The 18,138-nt window shown below is 44.8% G+C and overlaps 1 protein-coding gene across 6 annotated transcripts; it reads left to right on the forward strand.

Annotated features, from left to right (window-relative positions):
* Positions 1-6: 6 nt before the first annotated feature.
* On the forward strand, positions 7-16,498 carry prdm10 (PR domain containing 10). Of its 6 annotated transcripts, none has more exons than XM_042707014.1 (23): positions 7-1,407; positions 2,694-2,856; positions 3,150-3,314; positions 3,620-3,679; positions 3,797-3,901; positions 4,137-4,326; positions 5,804-6,045; positions 7,206-7,406; positions 7,594-7,666; positions 8,356-8,473; positions 8,571-8,688; positions 9,132-9,419; positions 9,927-10,271; positions 10,578-10,733; positions 10,941-11,120; positions 11,298-11,408; positions 11,730-11,930; positions 12,351-12,494; positions 12,910-13,077; positions 13,305-13,445; positions 13,861-14,038; positions 14,613-14,710; positions 14,896-16,498. In XM_042707014.1, the coding sequence occupies exons 2-23, from the start codon at positions 2,785-2,787 to the stop codon at positions 15,064-15,066; spliced, it is 3,525 nt and encodes a 1,174-aa protein (XP_042562948.1). In that variant the 5' UTR covers positions 7-1,407; positions 2,694-2,784; the 3' UTR covers positions 15,067-16,498. The 6 variants fall into 6 exon arrangements, with proteins under 6 accessions (XP_042562948.1, XP_042562949.1, XP_042562950.1 ...); XM_042707015.1 differs by lacking the exon at positions 7-1,407 and adding an exon at positions 1,412-1,499; XM_042707016.1 differs by lacking the exon at positions 7-1,407 and adding an exon at positions 1,506-1,824.
* The last annotated feature ends 1,640 nt before the right edge of the window (positions 16,499-18,138 follow it).

Genomic DNA, 18,138 nt, shown 5'->3' on the forward strand with positions numbered 1-18,138 from the left:
ATTGGCTTAAGAGGTGACAACAACTAATAAGTGGAATACATCAGTTGAGAAGTAGGTGGACTCCAGTTGAAATTGATTTGGTTGCAGGGGGGAAACACATCAATAAACTCACTACTTCCATTTAGGAGTGGCGTGTGTTCATTATTACCTCATATGAAGTCTCACACTCCACACATTTCAATGACCTCTTCAGAACAAAATACATCACCAAGTTTGCATTAAACTTACTTATATTGTGAAGACATAACTAATATTGAAAATGGCTATCATTGATGGAAATGATGTCAAATTAATGATTCAAAGCCAATTTTTGGCAACCATTTAGTGGCCTAATGGTAAACTTTTAAAATAAATAAATATACTAACAAACAAAAAAAACGTTTAGAATAAAGTGTTTGCATATTAGTATATCTAAAAACATTATATTCAATAAAGCATGTAAATTTACATGAAGGGTTGTTTGATGCATCAGACTGGCAAGAAACTGAAGATTCCTTACAGTGGTGACCACCACTGTCTTGAGAGAAGGATCCAGCCAGGACCAGAAAAGAGCCAGAAGGCCTCTATGTACACAATACATCAGACTGTAGTTGGTTGAGGAGAAGAAAAAATAGATGCTGTGGTGCAAATCAGAAGATGCTGGAGTTCTTTAATAGAACAATTCTATGAAATGGAGAGAATGACATGGCACTGACCACCTACTGGCTATGGTTTCTGTTGAAATGAATGGTAGCCTAGGCCTACGTGGTGGGTAAGTATACATTTCCATGAAATACAAATGAAAGTTTGATTCAAGCTTGTTGAACACTGTAGTTCTGTAGTGTATGTTCTGTTAATCTAATAATCTAAAGGTTTTTTGTGTGATGACATACGAGTTATTCAGAAAGCATATTCAAGTCTACTTTCAGAAAGAAGAAGTGAGTAACAGTAATTGCAAAGGTGTGCATGTGAAGGACTTTCATGTAGCCAGGCCAAAGGGTCCTTTACGTTGCTGTATTTATTTCTCATAATAAAGTAACTGTTCTGATTTAGAAGAACCACCTGCGAAATCGTCAAGAACATTGGTGTTCTATTGGATAGTGTTTGTGCACATTTTTCCGATTGGTCAAAAAGAAATGGCGGATTTTCCCCCATTGGTCATCAGCGTGACCGGTCTTTCGAGGCGCGCATTGTTATTACCAGCATAACACCAAATATCGTTGTTAGTCTCAAAAAAATATTTTCCAAATGAACTTTACATTTTTTATTTTCTATGATGGTCGATTTAGAGCACGACAGGTAGAACTCCATACGTTGCTGAAGGCAGAAGCACGACAGACCACCAATCAGCCGCTAGGTCCACATGTGTTGCTAGGAAGATTATGTTAATATATGCAATGCAGCCATCTCTGCAGCTACCATTCTGAGGTAAGATCCACTTGTACGTTTTCATTAAATTAACCAAAACGCGGTAATATTACCATACCAACTTTAAACTACCGTCACCAGTTAATCTTTCTGTAAGTATTTGTTTAGACTTGGTAGTCTTCTGCTGTTTTGGTATCGATGGAAAGATGTAGCTTTCTATAGATCTGTTCAAATGTGGTTGTTGTTGTTTAGTCCCACCCAAAATGGAGACTATCCTTCCTTGTTCTACAGCATAGACAGGGCTGGGCCCAAGTAGCCTACAAGGGGGGACGGGAGGGTCTATTCTCAATATTTGGGTCCCACGAAAATGTAATTGGTGTCTCACCAAATTATTACATGATACTGGTCGCGTTGTATAGGTTTGCTGCAAAGATGTCCGGAGTCGCTGTCTCTCTCGCCTGTGTTATGTGCGATAATGTGGGTATAGGGACGCCTCAAATGCCCGTGTTTAAGCGACGTAGATTTTTGTGGTATAGTCCGATTGGAACTCAGAACCTTAGGGGTCAATATAGGGGGGTAGACTAAAAACACTCAATGTACAACTAAAATCATTTGTATTGCTGTTTAAATTATCGACGGTATCATTACAACCGAGCTTTGATGCAGCAGTTTTGACTCCATTTTTGTCCTGCGCCCCAACGCACATTTTCGTCCGCGTTTGTCGTGTACCCCCATAGAATTATTAGACTGACCGTTCCTTGCGAACAGTGCCGAGCTTGTACATTTGGTTGACAAGTGAGGTTGTTGACTTCTCCACTGCAGAATTTTCTGTGGTGACTTGTCCGATTCATGTTATTTTCAGTGTCAGAGCCCAACCACTCTCTATCTAGCTAGATAGATTAGCCTTTTACAAGCTAGCTGGCTAGCTTAGCCGGTGGTGACCAACCTATACCGGTCCAAGTCAAGCGAAAAGCAAGTAGTAGCTAGCAAATCAACAAACTCAGATTGTGCTTCATAAAACCATATTATTTATGTTAGACAATGGTCGCATTGATCACCATTTTCGCTGTCCAGTAGCGTCAGACAAAATGTCATGTATAAAGACCCACGTTGTCACATCGGTAGACATGTCTGATGGCCTCACTGGAACCTAACACGATATCCCTATCAGATTCTCACCCAATGAGGAATCCGTTCACTGTGTATTCTCTATTTTACAAGCTACATTTGTTGCAACCCCCTTATCTACGCCGCACTTCCTATACGTTGATAGACTGAAAATGTAACGTTACAACAACAGCCCTTCATTAGAGGAGATTCTGTTCTGACCTAGGCGTCTCTTTCAGCAATCTGCAACCTGGATGGTGTCCTACTCCAGGTGTGCCATAATTAGGTGAGGGTGAAAAGGAACCCACAAAAACCTCCAACAGTGTCGTCATGGAAACCAAGCAGGAGTCATCATCTATGTGGAGTCAGACCTCTAGTGCTGAATCTGGCAACGCCACTCAGGTCTGTGTCCATGTCCAGTGCATCAACACTTAAAGGCTCAGTAATAAGTCGTTTCTGGTGACAAAAAAGTTGAATAAAAATGCAACTAGACTTAGACTGACGGTATGGTGGAGGTGCAGTCTTTTCCACTGTATATTGTACAACCCTTTTTGCAGCCTATATTTGTGCTTGAAAATACACACATGTATTTGATATATCTTAATTTGATACATTATTCATACCAACTGATCTCAGGTGCAATATTCACATAACATTTAAAGTGTTCTTATTGAAAGTTTTTCCCCCCCCAAAAGGTGCACTTTGAAGGTGGCACAGTGGCCCAGATTGTGTACAGTGGGGACCAGCAAGACAGGGGCCAGCAGCAGGTGGTGTATACTGCAGATGGAAGCTCTTACACTTCTGTGGAGTCAGCGGAACACACGCTGGTTTATATCCACCCAGTGGATGGAACGGCACAGGTACGACTCTGAGAACTTTGGCCATATGGTAAAGGGTATCATGCATTCACCATATTTTGGGATACAGGTATAGATGGGCAGTTTCTGGAATTGCCATTGCTCGGAATAAGGATGGGAAGGTGGAGCAAAGTCAAAGAAAAAAAGTAGACTTAACCGCAGCTCCTGGCCTCTCTGGATTGCCTAAACCATTTTCAAATGGGTCTTGGATGTACATCATGAGCAGGAGTTGTACTCTCCTCTTCTAATATGTGAATGCACTCCATACAGGCTTCTTTTCATACCATATCACACATTTGGTTTTCCAGGCAGTGTTTGCTGACCAGCCTCAAGTGGCATACATCCAGCAGGATGGAACCACCCAGCAGGTGACTCAGCCTTAACAGTTGAATGCAGCATCCACATGACCTGTTTAGATAAACCTTTTTTTACCTTAAAAATTAGTAATTTGAATTTGTATGTTGAATGTATTTTTCTGGTTAAAGGTGACAGTCCTGCTTCCAAGTGGGCAAAATATGAACACCGCCAACCTGCATGTCTTAAGCAATGTAGCTGATGGTCCTCAGGCGATCCTGGAGCCTGTGGCACAGGTGAGGGTGCTCCTAAATTGCAGTCCCCATCCACAAATTCATCACAATGGACTCAAAATGGACTTCAGAGTAGTGAAATCGGAGCCAGCACTGATTCATGAAATATTGTGCGTAAAAAAAACAGTCGTGTTGCTGTGTAGAATATTTGAACAGCCAAACATATCAAATTTGCTGATCTATTTTGCGGTTTGCCTTTTTTCATTGTTTTTGTATTTTTTTGTATTCGCAATCCCAGGGACAGATGGATGTTTCTCACCCTTCCATGACGAGTGTGGGAGACTCTGCCGCCAGTCCTCTTGCGGCAACAGACTCCACGGTGGATTCGGAAGACGACGATGACGATGATGACGACGACGATGGAAACGATTCAGACCTTGACGACTGGGAGCCTGGACCTCCACAGCCGTTCACTCCTCAAAGCCTATGTGAGTGCCTAGCGCCATGAGCGGGCTGCATGCTCAATAGAGTGGTCAGGGCCATGAGCGGCTGCATGCCCAATAGAGTGGTCAGGATCGGCTGCATTCCCAATAGAGTGGTCAGGAGCAGCTGCATGCCCAATAGAGTGGTCAGGAGCAGCTGCATGCCCAATAGAGTGGTCAGGAGCGGCTGCATGCCCAATAGAGTGGTCAGGAGCGGCTGCATGCCCAATAGAGTGGTCAGGAGCGGCTGCATGCCCAATAGAGTGGTCAGCGCCATGAGCGGCTGCATGCCCAATAGAGTGGTCAGGGCCATGAGCAGCTGCATGCCCAATAGAGTGGTCAGGAGCGGCTGCATGCCCAATAGAGTGGTCAGGATCGGCTGCATGCCCAATAGAGTGGTCAGGGCCATGAGCGGCTGCATGCCCAATAGGGTGGTCAGTGCCAAGAGCTGCAGTCATTGTACTGTGAGGAATTACTGTAGGATTAAACAGCGACGGCCATTACCTCATTGAAAATGTATTTGGTGCTCTTGATGGGGCCTAATTGTATTAAATTTGATGGGGCTTAACTGTCTTATATTTCATCATCATAGTAATGGGTAAAAGTGTTGTCCCAGTACCTCTGTGATTAATTGTTTTACAAAGCAGTGAGTCGTGTTGAAATCTCTCATTCCTTTTATCATTATTCTCCTCATGCATTTATGTGCATAATTCATCTTCAAGGTATTGACTTTATTCAAGCCTCATTTATTAGATCTTGTCAGTGTGAGTGGGGCTTGTGAGGTTTTTGGAATTTTACTGCCTGAGACATTTAGACCTTTCAAAAAAAAACAAAAAAATTGTGAAATTCCCATGACATTTGATACAGTTGCACACTTTCAGCTCAAAGGAAGGGAACCTCTTTGTTATGTAGATTATTACAGTATTCAGACTTCAGAGTTTGTGTTATCCAGATGACATCCAGAGTGTCAGCTGTATTTATCATGAATTTTGAGCAATACTATAATCCAGCAGAAAGATTGTGTGTGAAATTGAATAGCTCTATAAAGCTACAAATAATTCAGTGGTGCTTTATTTTAATTGTTCGATTTTTCTATTAATTTAAACATGTATTTTTGGTACTATTTTAGAGGTCCAGTTCTTTTTTATGTCAAGTGAGAGCAATTATTATTAGCTCAGTATTGTAATATGAGGCACAAAGTATGGTCCCTTGCCTTCAAAATGGCATTTTAGCTGTTTTACAACTGGTCTTCCTCTCAGAAAATGCATATTTTGTTTCTGATGATGTTCCAGTGGAGATGGATGGCTTGGCATTTTGGTTTTAGCCTAGCTTCTCAGTATAACAGACTCATTTGGAACAAACATTTGTTAATATGTTTTTTTACATTGTCATTACAGACATGGCAGAGTACCTAGGTTGGCATTGAAAAGAGAAACACAAATCCTACATGAATGCATCTCCATCTTTATTTCACCATGAACAGGGTGTGAAGAGTGTAACAAGGCAAACCCCTCAGTGTGTTTGAAGCATGGTCCCTTGCACCCTATCCCCAACCGGCCTGTCCTGTCGAGAGCTCGTGCCAGCCTGCCCCTGGTGCTCTACATTGACCGGTTCGTCGGCGGGGTCTTCTCCAAGCGCCGCATCCCTAAGCGCACGCAGTTTGGGCCTGTGGAGGGTCCTCTGAGGCGGCAGAACCAGCTGAAGGACTCGCACATCCACCTTAAGGCAAGTCATCCCCTCCGCCGTTCACTCACCTCCACTTCACATTCAATGTTACCCTGAATTGCTCGGGCCCTGACTGACTGACGGTGTCTGACTGTCTGTATTGGCTAGTTGACCCACCTTAGTCACACAAGGCCAGACCTATATGACTAAACACATCTCAAGATAACCATGGGAGAATTTCGTCTTGATGTGGGCAAGAAAGATTAGAAACCAGTCCAAGGCTACTTGAGGGCAAAACCCACACCCACAAAGCTGATTCAACTAGAAAATCCCAAAGATGAGTAGTGAGGATGACAAGTTGTTAGCTTGACCATCACCACACTACAAAAACAAACTTAGACCAGTTGTCTTCAAGTGTGAAGGAGTTGCGAATCAGAATTAAGGATCAGAGTTAATAATGATTGACAATAATCAATAATCCAATGAAACTTATATCCATTTGTATTTGTTGCTTTTAATTGGACTTAGGTTAAAATGTCCTGCTATATGTGTATTCCTTATGTCCCCACCCCCATGAATACAGCCCTCTGAGACATTTGCAAATCAAATTTCCCCTGTGAAACCAACTGTGTGAAACTTCCCATCTCAGAGGTAGCAGACTGATACATATTCATGGCAGGTCGGAGCTATGGGGTGACACCCCTTATGCTATGTAGGATACTTAAACTTGGACTGTTTCCATGTCTAATCAGAGACATAGGTGAATCTTTTGAGTGAAGCCTTCCTCTCTCAATTGATGCATCATTGCAAGAATAAAGCCTGATTCATGACTGAGTCTCCACCAAGCTTTTGGTACTAAAAAAAAAAATACCATCAAGTGCTGATGTCACATCTAGCCTCAACCTTGACTTGAGGGTGGGAGCAGACTCTTATCGGTACTTGAGGAGACTTGCAGTGAAAACAGGCAGTGTTCTCACGCTGTATATCATCTGTTCTTGCAACCTGCAGTTAAAAACAGATGATATCGCTGTTGAATGAAATGTTTTGATTTGATGTGGCACACTGTAGATGTTATGGCTTGAATATGTTAGACGAGGTCTGTCTGTGGAGTAGAGAGCTCAAATTAAATGGTTTAACTGAAGTATTTGTGTAGGCGTCTATTTGTATTACTGTAAATTGTATTTAATATCTCACATTCTTTGCCCTCCATCAACTCTCAGATGTACGCAGTGGACTCTGATAAAGGTGGAGACAAAAGTGAGGACATATGGCTGGACCTGTCAGATGAGGACCACAGTAACTGGATGATGTTTGTCCGACCGGCCCTCAATCATCTGGAGCAGAACCTGGTGGCCTACCAGTATGGCTCCGAGATCTTTTACATCACCATAAAGAACATCCAGCCCAAACAGGAGCTCAAGGTCAGAGGTTCAGTTGGTTTAGAATGACACTGGTAGACCAAAGCTAGATGTTTTAATCTGTTATGTGAGGGGTAGACTGCCTAATAATGGTTAAAACCTGCTGTGATTGGTACACCCTAGTTCTGCCTGTAATGTTTAGTTCCTGGATGCTCCTTTGGTCACTGACTGATACCTTCTTCATTGCTAGGTGTGGTATGCTGCTTCATATGCAGAGTTTGTTAGTCAGAAAATTCATGATGTAACAGAAGAGGAAAGAAAAGGTGAGACTTCTTTTAATACTTAAAAAGTGATAATTTTTTTTGTAGTGTATGTGTGGTGAGTGGATTTTTACTTTGTCGCTGCACTATGCGTGAGCTGTGGCACTATGTGTGAGCGTGAGCTGTGGGACTACGTGTGAGCGTGAGCTGTGGCACTATGTGTGAGCGTGAGCTGTGGCACTATGTGTGAGCGTGAGCTGTGGCACTATGTGTGAGCATGAGCTGTGGGACTATGTGTGAGCGTGAGCTGTGGGACTATGTGTGAGCGTGAGCTGTGGCACTACGTGTGAGCGTGAGCTGTGGGACTACGTGTGAGCGTGAGCTGTGGGACTATGTGTGAGCGTGAGCTGTGGGACTATGTGTGAGCGTGAGCTGTGGGACTATGTGTGAGCGTGAGCTGTGGGACTATGTGTGAGCGTGAGCTGTGGGACTATGTGTGAGCGTGAGCTGTGGGACTATGTGTGAGCGTGAGCTGTGGGACTATGTGTGAGCGTGAGCTGTGGGACTATGTGTGAGCGTGAGCTGTGGGACTATGTGTGAGCGTGAGCTGTGGGACTATGTGTGAGCGTGAGCTGTGGGACTATGTGTGAGCGTGAGCTGTGGCACTACGTGTGAGCGTGAGCTGTGGGACTACGTGTGAGCGTGAGCTGTGGGACTATGTGTGAACGTGAGCTGTTGTCTTTGTGGCTCAGTGTTGCGGGAGCAGGAGAAGAACTGGCCGTGCTACGAGTGCAACCGTCGCTTCATGAGCTCTGAGCAACTCCAGCAGCACCTCAACATGCACGACGACAAGCTGGACCTCGTCAATAGGTAAACTGGCCTCAGGATATGATCCATGATATGATCCGTATTTATATAAAGATCAGCTGGATTCCTGGCCTATCTTCATCCTTTTTCTGTGTTGCAGGCCAAAGGGACGCAGTCGAGGGAGGGGTCGGAAGCGATTTGGCACCGGCAGAAGACCGGGGCGACCACCTAAATTCATCCGCCTGGAGACCCCTGCAGAGAGTGTGGAGAAGACAAGGGTATCAAACTTTAAAGTGTAAAACAGTTAAAAAATGACCTAAATACTCTACCATAAATATGTCTTGTTTTGTGTCATTTATCATTTGGTAGAACTTTGAAGCACTTTAATTCGTTTTTATTTAGTTGAAGTCGTTTTTTTTTATTAACAGGGAATTTGCATTGGCATAAGGGAAAAATAAGCTAATTATTTTTTGAATTAGTAATGACTGGATGTGTATTATGGTTGTGATCTAGCTAATGCAGATTGAGCTGTACCAAGTCTGAAAACGTAATCAGTGGTGGGAGGAAGTGTTTCTCTAAAACAAGTTAAAAATGGATCTTTAGTATCTTTGTGTCAGGTTTCATAAAAATGATGCTCTTTGAGGAGATCACTCTCTGTCTATCCTGTATTGCCTATTTCTTTGTGTCGGTTGACGTGTTTAATACTTTGTTATGGCGGCAGGATATGCTGGTGTTCCCGGGAAGTAAGCTGTCCTATGAGGACAGGACAGATGGAGCCCTGAATGGGCTGAAGGTGGTGGAACTTGGGCCCGAAGCCATTGACTCAGAGCTGGAAGGCAGGCTGGAGCCACAGACGGAGAGCGCTGAGCCCCCAGCAGATGGGGAAAGTGACCAGACAGTGCCCCCACCAGACGACCCTCTGGAGCACCTCAAGGAGGACCCCACTCCTGTAGTCAAGCCAGACCCCCACCTCACATCCCAGGACATGCGGCGAGCCCGTAGGATACGGGTATGACCTTTCTGCCCCCCTGTGCCATGCTAGCACCCTGAAATAGCCTGTCTTAGCTAGTGACTTAGAGTTATTTCACAATGTTGTATGTGTGTGTGTTTCTCCCTCAAAAATGGCTCTCCTAAAAGATTGACTTGCAGGTACGAAATGCCTGGAGGGGGTCAGAGAGGCAAAGTTGAGGTCACGGCACGATGTGATTCTTGTCCGTGTGACATTTGACTGTACATTGGCTTCCCCTCCATTCTCTATTGCATCTGTTTGCTCCCCCGTCTCGGTGGAATGTTGTCTGTGCTTCATGTATTCGTCCAGATTTTAGGCAAATGTCAGCACACAGTTGCCTTGGGGATGCTAAACCATTACTTTCTCAGAAAACCAAGGGCTGTCAACATTGGAACCCCTTACACTCTCCCACAAGCTAGTCTGTAGTGCCCTTTTTCCTCATCCATTGGCAGGCTTTTGGTTTCTTCTTTGGTTTCCCGGGAGACTGACTCCGACTCTTTTTTGCAGAATGCTGCGCTTCAGCACCTGTTCATCAGGAAGTCGTTCCGGCCCTTTAAGTGCTCCCAGTGCGGGAAGGCCTTCCGAGACAAGGACAAGCTGGACCAGCACATGCGCTTCCATGGGCGCGACTCCTGCGCGCTCACCTGTCACGTCTGCAACAAGGGCTTCCTGAGCAGCGGGGCGCTGGACGACCACCTGCAGCTGCATGCCGAGCAGCGCACCTACGCCTGCCTCTTCTGCACAGACTCCTTCGACCGACTGGACCTGCTCAAAGATCATGTCAGGATCCATATGGTGGACGGATGCTTCTCCTGCCCCTCTTGCAAGAAGAGCTTCACCGACTTCATTCAGGTATACCAACAAACATAGGCTACTGATAGAAATCACACACTTTCTGTTATTATCACATGAAGTCACATCACTGCCACATCTTAATCAATGCCTATGAAAGAGTTTTGGAAAACATTTCAAAACCCGGCAGTGGACACTTATAATCTTCTGTGGAAATGGTGATCTCTAATGACTGACTACTAACTTGATTTTGGTTCACCATTTTAACTAGTTTCTGGTGTGGGGAAAGGTACACCAGTTGACCCTTCGCTGTTGAGCTGCCACATCTGCTCCCTTCTGAAAGTGTGCGTTCCTCTCCCTCTTCAGGTGAAGAAGCACGTGCGCAGCTTCCATTCCGAGAAGATCTTCCAGTGCACCGAGTGTGACAAGGCCTTCTGCCGGCCCGACAAGCTGCGGCTGCACATGCTCCGCCACTCCGACCGCAAGGACTTCTTGTGCTCCGTCTGTGGCAAGCAGTTCAAGGTGAAGAGCAGCTCACTTGTCTAATATCTGGATCAGGACACAGAAATCCTTGCATGTTGTGTAAATCATTCAAAAAACAAAAAACATAAGGATCTTCAGACAGAGTGGGTACTTAGTAGATGTTGATGTCAATAGGTGGGATTGATGAGAAGAATGAGATTGGAATCACTCACTGTATTTTTCTCTCTCTCTCTCTCTCTCTATCAGAGGAAAGATAAACTCCGTGAGCACATGCAGCGCATGCACAACCCCGAGCGCGAGGCCAAGAAAGCGGACCGCAGTCACCGCTCCAAAGCCCTTAAGCAGAAGGTGCCAACCACCGACTTTGAGAGCTTCATGTTCAAGTGTCGGCTCTGCATGATGGGCTTCCGTCGCCGGGGCATGCTGGTAAAGCACTCGACTCACTCCACCCTCTCCTCCGCCCCCGTGTCCCCGTGGCCCTCAGCGCTTAGGCATGGGTCAATATGGTCTCTCTGCTCTGTGTGTTGAGCGTTCAATCTGTGTGTGTGTTTGTGTGTGTGTGTGTGTGTGTGTGTGTGCGCGCGTGCGTGTGCATTTGTTTAGGTTAACCACCTGTCCAAACGTCACCCAGAGATGCGGATTGAGGAGGTGCCTGAACTCACACTGCCCATCATTAAGCCCAACAGGGACTACTTCTGCCAGTACTGTGACAAGGTCAGACACACACACCCTTCCATATAGAGCAGATCAAAAACCCAGTTAAAACATCAGCGTAGTCCAATAAGATACCAGCAGTCTGTTTGCAGTTGAACTCGATATTTTAAAATGAACTGAATCATTTCATTGATAAAAACTATATAGAGTCCAGCTTGAAAATGTTGCAGGGCTGTGTAAATAGTTAACCATAACAAGACCTGTCATCATGTGAAATTAATTGATCTGATATAAAAAATGTTGTACCAAGTACCACAGCTAAACGTTTCCCTCAGAGTGTGAATCATCATCTTCTGTGTATGTGTGTGCATTCTGCTGCAGGTGTATAAAAGTGCTAGTAAGAGAAAAGCACATATCTTGAAGAACCACCCAGGGGCGGAGCTTCCACCCAGTATCCGCAAGCTCCGCCCAGCCGGCCCTGGAGAGCCTGACCCCATGCTAAGCACACACACCCAGCTGACAGGCACCATCGCCACGGCGCCCGTCTGCTGCCCACACTGTGCCAAGCAGTACAGCAGTAAAGTGAGTTGCGCCATCATAGTAATCCCATACATCTGTATGCACATCTGACAATATGGAAAGGATCCCTAGGAAAATAGACCTGTGTCTGTTTACCTCAATAGCTTAAGAAACTGTAGAAAATGTCAGTTATTAGCTCTTCCGGACTAGACAAAAAGAAGAGAAAGATAAACTGGTGACTGTAGATTGTCAGACACTTATAATAACATTATGGGCCTGTCAGTGGCGAAAATGGGCAGTTTACTTTGATGTGGCTGCTTGCCCCATAGGATTAGATTAGACAGATTTAGATTGTTTTTGTCCCAAATCAAAAGACAGACCCAAAAGGACAGGAAAGAGGCCCAGGTTGCTGCCGTTACTATGGGAGATATGTGTTCTATCTGTGTATGTGATTTTGTTTTTGTTTGTTTGTTTGTTCTGCAGACTAAGATGGTTCAGCACATCCGTAAGAAGCACCCAGAGTTTGCCCAAATGGCCAACAGTATCCAGGCCCCCATGGCCACGGCAGTCATCAGCAGCACCCCTGCAGTCATCACCACCGACAGCACCACTGCAGAGGCCGTTGTGGTGAGACACGCTAACACTCACAGATTTAATTGTGTAATTTTATCATTGATGGTAATGATGAAGACGGCTCTCATAATGTAAGATATACTCATAGCCTATGTCACGTGCCAAAAAGCTATTCCTACCTTCAAACTTTATGAGCGGTCATAACAATTACTGAAAGTTATTATTAGAAATAATGTATGAAGAACACTACAGTACATGGCATGATTATGACAGTTTTATGAAATAGAGTTTATTTACACACACACAAGTTTAGAATCATGATCTATACTGTTTTGTAGTTGTTGTTTATTTGTTTATGTTTATTTGCTCTTGGGGTCTCCTACCAGCATTGGTTAACATTTTCTTAAGCATAGCCTGCAATGGATTGTGCTGAATAATGAATAACTCCGCTTGGTTGTATGTGTTCCAGACCACAGACCTGCTGACCCAGGCCATGACGGAGTTGTCTCAGACTCTGGGTTCAGACTACCGGCCGGGACAGGGAGATTACCAGCGCATCCAGTACATCCCTGTGTCTCAGTCAGCTGCAGGAGGCCAGCCACAGCATATCCAACTGCAAGTGGTGCAGGTGGCCCCGGTATGTATCTCTCTCTCACTCTCTCTCTCTCTCACTCTCACTCTCACTCTTTCTTCAGTTAGAGATATGAAGCAGACTTTTTTTTAAATACATTTTTTTTAAACAATTATTGTTGTCAACAGGCGTTCCTTCCTCTCACACAACAGAAATAGACACCTCTTTAGTTCTTTGCAGAAACATTTTATTTTTTAATATTAAAATGTTATTTTTCTTCCTGTCCTGTCCAGGCTTCCTCTCCCCACTCCCAGCATTCCACGGTGGATGTGAGTCAGCTGCACGACCCCCACGGCTACAGCCAGCACTCCATCCAGGTGCAGCACATCCAGGTGGGTGAGCCCACGGGCGGCTCTGTCCAGGGAGGCACACAGGTGAGCCACACAGCCACGTCTCACACCGATCAAGCTCATCTCTGAATCACACAGCACTGCATCAACTATTCACACCATGTACATGCTTTGTCTAGTTTCACTATGCACCGTTCTAAACAACATTACAATCTAAAGCTCCAGTATTTTTGCACGAGATAAAACAGCTGGAACTCCAAATTACTTGGTCAATAATGAGCAAGTTTATTTTCTCACTCATGTGTCCAGAATCTAGGACGGTATCTACAGTGATTATGGACTGTTTTCTCGGATCTCCCCTATGAAACAGATAGTTTACTACTGTTAAAGTTCAAAGGTGTTAGCTCATCATCTTATCAGTGTAATTTGAAAATGTTTGTTGCGTTCTCACACGAATACCCGCCGGCAACATGTTTGTTCTGTCAACCTATACTGATAGCAGGTATCTGGGCAGCCTCTTAGCCCCTCCTCTCAGCAGACCACTCAAGAGCTTAGCCCCACCCAGCTGACCCCTGTGACCCTGGCACAGAGTCACACGCTACAGACCTCCTCCAATCAGGTGCAAGGGACTGTTCAGCATACTTATCTACCCAGCAACTGGAACTACAGGAGTTACCGTAAGTTGAACTACTCTTAATGATTACCACATTCTGAAGTTCAATGGAGTCTAGGATCGTAATTATAGACCTCTTTCCAGTTTTAGCATATGACTTTGAATTGGTAACATGAACCATGATAAACTAAACTGCCATAGCTACAGAATGCTAGCAAGACCACTTATATTACCTGTGGTCTCACTTTAATCACTTGGTAAGGTTTTATGAGAGAAGTTGTTAGGCCTGTTACAACTACAACAATATTTAATTTTACGATTGCTGTATGTTTTCTACCAGAGTTCAAGGTCAGGGACATGCAATGCCAAAAGTCAAGGATTAAGAAGAAGACTGAAAAGGGGAAATAGTTCTTTTGCTGTGTTGATAGGTGTCAATAAGTCATATCGATATCATGACATAAAACAAAAAGACACAAGGCATATGGATGTTATGGTGTGCTTGATGCATTTGTGCAAAAGCAATTGATATTAGATTATACTGGACCTTTCATGTAGGTAACATTTCTAATTGTGTGTGTGTGTGTGTGTGTGTATGTGTGTGTGTGTGTGTGTGTGTGTGTGTGTGTGTGTGCCCCCAGCCTCAGAGATCCAGATGATGGCGCTGCCTCATGCGCAGTATGTGATAGCAGAGGCCAGTACCCCAGGGACTGGTGTGAACAGCGGTCAGGTGAAGACGGTGAGTGAAAGTGTGACCTTTTAACTTCTTATATAAACAGACAATATGAACCGACCACAGACGCAGTGCAATGTACACATTGTTCCAGGGGATTGTCAGGGGACTGGTGTCTTTGAGAAGAGTAAATACACATGGTTGACGTATTCCCTGTTTCATTGGTGCGCTGTTTATGTGTGTGTGTGCAGACTCGCTATGTGATCTCAGAGGGCCAGGCAGAACTGGAGGGGAAGCCCAGCGGTGCGGCTGCCGGTGGGGCTCAGGGGCACCCAGAGTCGATGGAGCAGCCGGCCACCACGCAGTACATCATCACCACCACTACCAACGGCTCCAACGAGGTCCACATCACCAAACCTTGATCTACGCACATGGACCTACACACAAACACACGCACACACACACACATAACGCACAGAGTGTTCCTCCCCCAGGAAACGAATCGCATCAAATGCACAGAAAGACTGAGAGCCCAAACACACACCTAAACCACATTCACATAAGCCGTCAGACCGTTAGACTGACCGTGTCTACAGCATGCAGCCGCTACCACAGAAAGCTCCTACCCTGAACTGAACAGAAGTGGAGAGAAGTGGACAGACACACTGACACACAGTAGCGTGGGCCTGACGTCCCTTGGACATCCAGAGCGCTCTTAGCTCTCCAAGAAATCCTGAGACGCAAGCTGCTAAACTGGAAGAGGGCAAAGTGGCCAGTGGATGAGATGGTGGTTAAACTTGCACAGCTTTGGTTGCCAGGTGACTCATACGATGCCAGGTAGGACTTCCAGATGCATCAGCAACACCCGCTTAATGGAATGGATCCGGCCCTGATCTGGTGGGGCTCTGGCAGAGCTGTTCCAAAGGCGGCTCATCACTGGCTCTTTTGGACCTATCCTCTGATCCTCTGACCTGCTGTTCATCATTACCAGGCCCCGGGTGCTGTTGAACTCAACATCATGCCAATACCAGACAACATGTAGCACTGGCCTGTTCTCGGTTGGCATCTTTGGGCACAAAGAAGGCAGAAGGTCTGACAGGAAGTGCAAGCTGTTTGTGGTTCCATTCTTCCTCTTTACGATAATCTTATCCTAGATTTAAATCCAAAAAAGACTGATCATGGGCATGTTTTTTTGTTTCTGGGTATTCGAGAGATCACTGAGCATTGGAAGCAAAATGCTTGCATGAGAGGCCAAACTTCCATATTTTTTTTATAAATGATAACAACCATAAATTATAACTCCTCCTCTGTCAAGGACCTGCAGTCGGCTGGATGGATGTGGAGCTTGCTCTCTGAGAAGAGTCATGAGGAATTCTGATGTAGTCTCTGATGGAGTCTTTTAGAAATCAGTCACCACCGATCAGACTCACACGTCCCACCCATCAAAAGAGTAGAAGGCAGCAAACCGGCTACAAGGTTCATCTGCACTGATGAAAGAGATTTTCTTTATCACGTTGTAGTTCATTTCAGTTTGAGTCTGATTAATGCTGGATGGCATATTGTTTTTTTTTCCAGGGTAGTGTACACCTTGTCTTGATATTCTGAAATGACTTGGTTGGATGCACTTGACTGCTGGTGCCATCATCTCATCTTCAAATTCCCATCCCCTTGCTACCCAAAAGGGAAACTCCTGTTGAATATTTATAAGAAGAGAGTTTGTCAGAAAGGACTTGTACAATGTAAAAATAAGAAATAGCTGTATTATGACTTTCCTGTACAGGTACTCCTGTCCTTGTTTCCAAGTGAACTCATCCTTGTTGTAATTTGTGTTGAAAATTAAACAGATGTTTTTTTAGAAACACGAGTTGTCTCAGCTGCTTGCCGTTTTCATGGTTTTTGTATTTTGAATGTCACAGGGAAGACTAAATGAAATACTGATTGTGATGGATTTAATTGGGATTCACAACTCTGTTGAATATATTTACTTAAAATGAACAATACAGGTAATCTATTCCATTTTAAAATACAAGTGGATAATCCGCAAAAAATCTTTTAAAAGAGCAATTTGTACACAGTTTAGAACCTCATCAGTACTACTTGTACCAGATCAAAGTCCTGATAACCAAATACTTACAGTATGAACAGGTGTGATTGACAGCTATATTTGTGATCTAGGTGCCACCTCTTAAAATAACTTAGTGAAGTGTGAGGGACAGGTTGGGCATGTGTGTGCATTCCAGACACTCCTGAGCACAGGAATGCAGAAAACAAAGAAATAAAAGACAACATTTAGCCACAATGGATTTAATCAACCAACAGAACAGGTTGTGCAAGCTGGGCCGGTCCAGCTCCTTCACTTAATCGGAGGATGATCTGTGGAGCAGAGCAGTAGTTCTAGTCAGACACACCACACTAATGCCTCAGATGGACACAGTCAATGGCAGATGGCGGTGAGGAGGTGAAGTGCTAAATATCGGATGGACGTTAAAGGGGATAAAGCACAGGGAGGACGAATGACGGCACAGATCGAGTGAGTAGAACACCGTCTGCTTTGTTTCCCATATGCTACAACGCCGTTCGTGGCTGTTCTCAGATAACATACACACACCCCAATAGCAAATACGCAGCATGTGCTTAGTACAGTGTGTTGTAAGTTGAGTTTAGGTGATTCCGTGTGATGGTGAAATGCATAATTCTAAGAAGACATTGCTAATGCAGAAAACGTCATAAGCCATAAAACTTCAACGCGCTTTGAAAAATGCCTCTACTGATTTCCTCCTACCTGGTTCGTGTTTGTGTTCATGTACGACTGGACGCAGGGGGTGGAGGCCAGCATGGTCCTGCCTTGTCCCGGTAGCCGCTCTGTGGCTGGTGGTGCAAGAGGAGTCTCCCCTGCACCCCTACTTGGGCCTGGCTGAGGTGGGGGGCAGGGTGCTGCTGGCCGCAGGTCTGTGCCTAGCTGTAGGCCTTTGGATCCTGGCTCTTAGGTTTAGTAACTCCAGTGGCAAACCCCATGAATACCAGGTGAGCCTCTGTCACTGATCAGCAACATACATCCTGTTTTCTATTCATTACACATGGTGGAGGCTGTGTTTTGCTGTTGTTATTTTTTTGTGACAGAATTCTATTAATTGGCTTGTACATTTCCCTGCCAGTCTCCATATGATCTGCAGGGAGAAATACATCCTTCGACGCACAATCACATAGTGATGGCAACAAAGAGTGCCACGAATACACAGAGAGGGTGAGCCTCAAAATACTGTTGAATTTGAATGTGAATCAGGTTACAAAGAATGTATTCTGTTATATAGCAGTATATTCTAAAATGACCTTACTCCTCTCTAGTAATTGAAAATAAACAAATGTCTGACCTAAATTCCTAAACTTCAGCATGCCTGGATGGGGAGCTGCAGGGCACGCAGTCCCTGCTGTCCAGGCCCTTACTGACTGTCTGGTGCTCTCCCTGCTCCATGAGCCCCAGCACACCTATGCCA

Source organism: Clupea harengus, unplaced genomic scaffold (genome assembly GCF_900700415.2).
Source record: "Clupea harengus unplaced genomic scaffold, Ch_v2.0.2, whole genome shotgun sequence".
In the NCBI taxonomy this organism is placed as follows: domain Eukaryota; kingdom Metazoa; phylum Chordata; class Actinopteri; order Clupeiformes; family Clupeidae; genus Clupea; species Clupea harengus.

What these genes read in the sequence shown, in the direction of transcription:
- prdm10 (XM_042707014.1), top strand. Translation starts at nt 2,785, where the DNA reads ATGGAAACCAAGCAGGAGTCATCATCTATGTGGAGTCAGACCTCTAGT. An exon ending in AAGCTGGACCTCGTCAATAG is followed by an intron (nt 8,474 to 8,570) that starts GTAAACTGGCCT and finishes TCTGTGTTGCAG; the next exon opens with GCCAAAGGGACGCAGTCGAG. An exon ending in TCTGCCAGTACTGTGACAAG is followed by an intron (nt 11,409 to 11,729) that starts GTCAGACACACA and finishes ATTCTGCTGCAG; the next exon opens with GTGTATAAAAGTGCTAGTAA.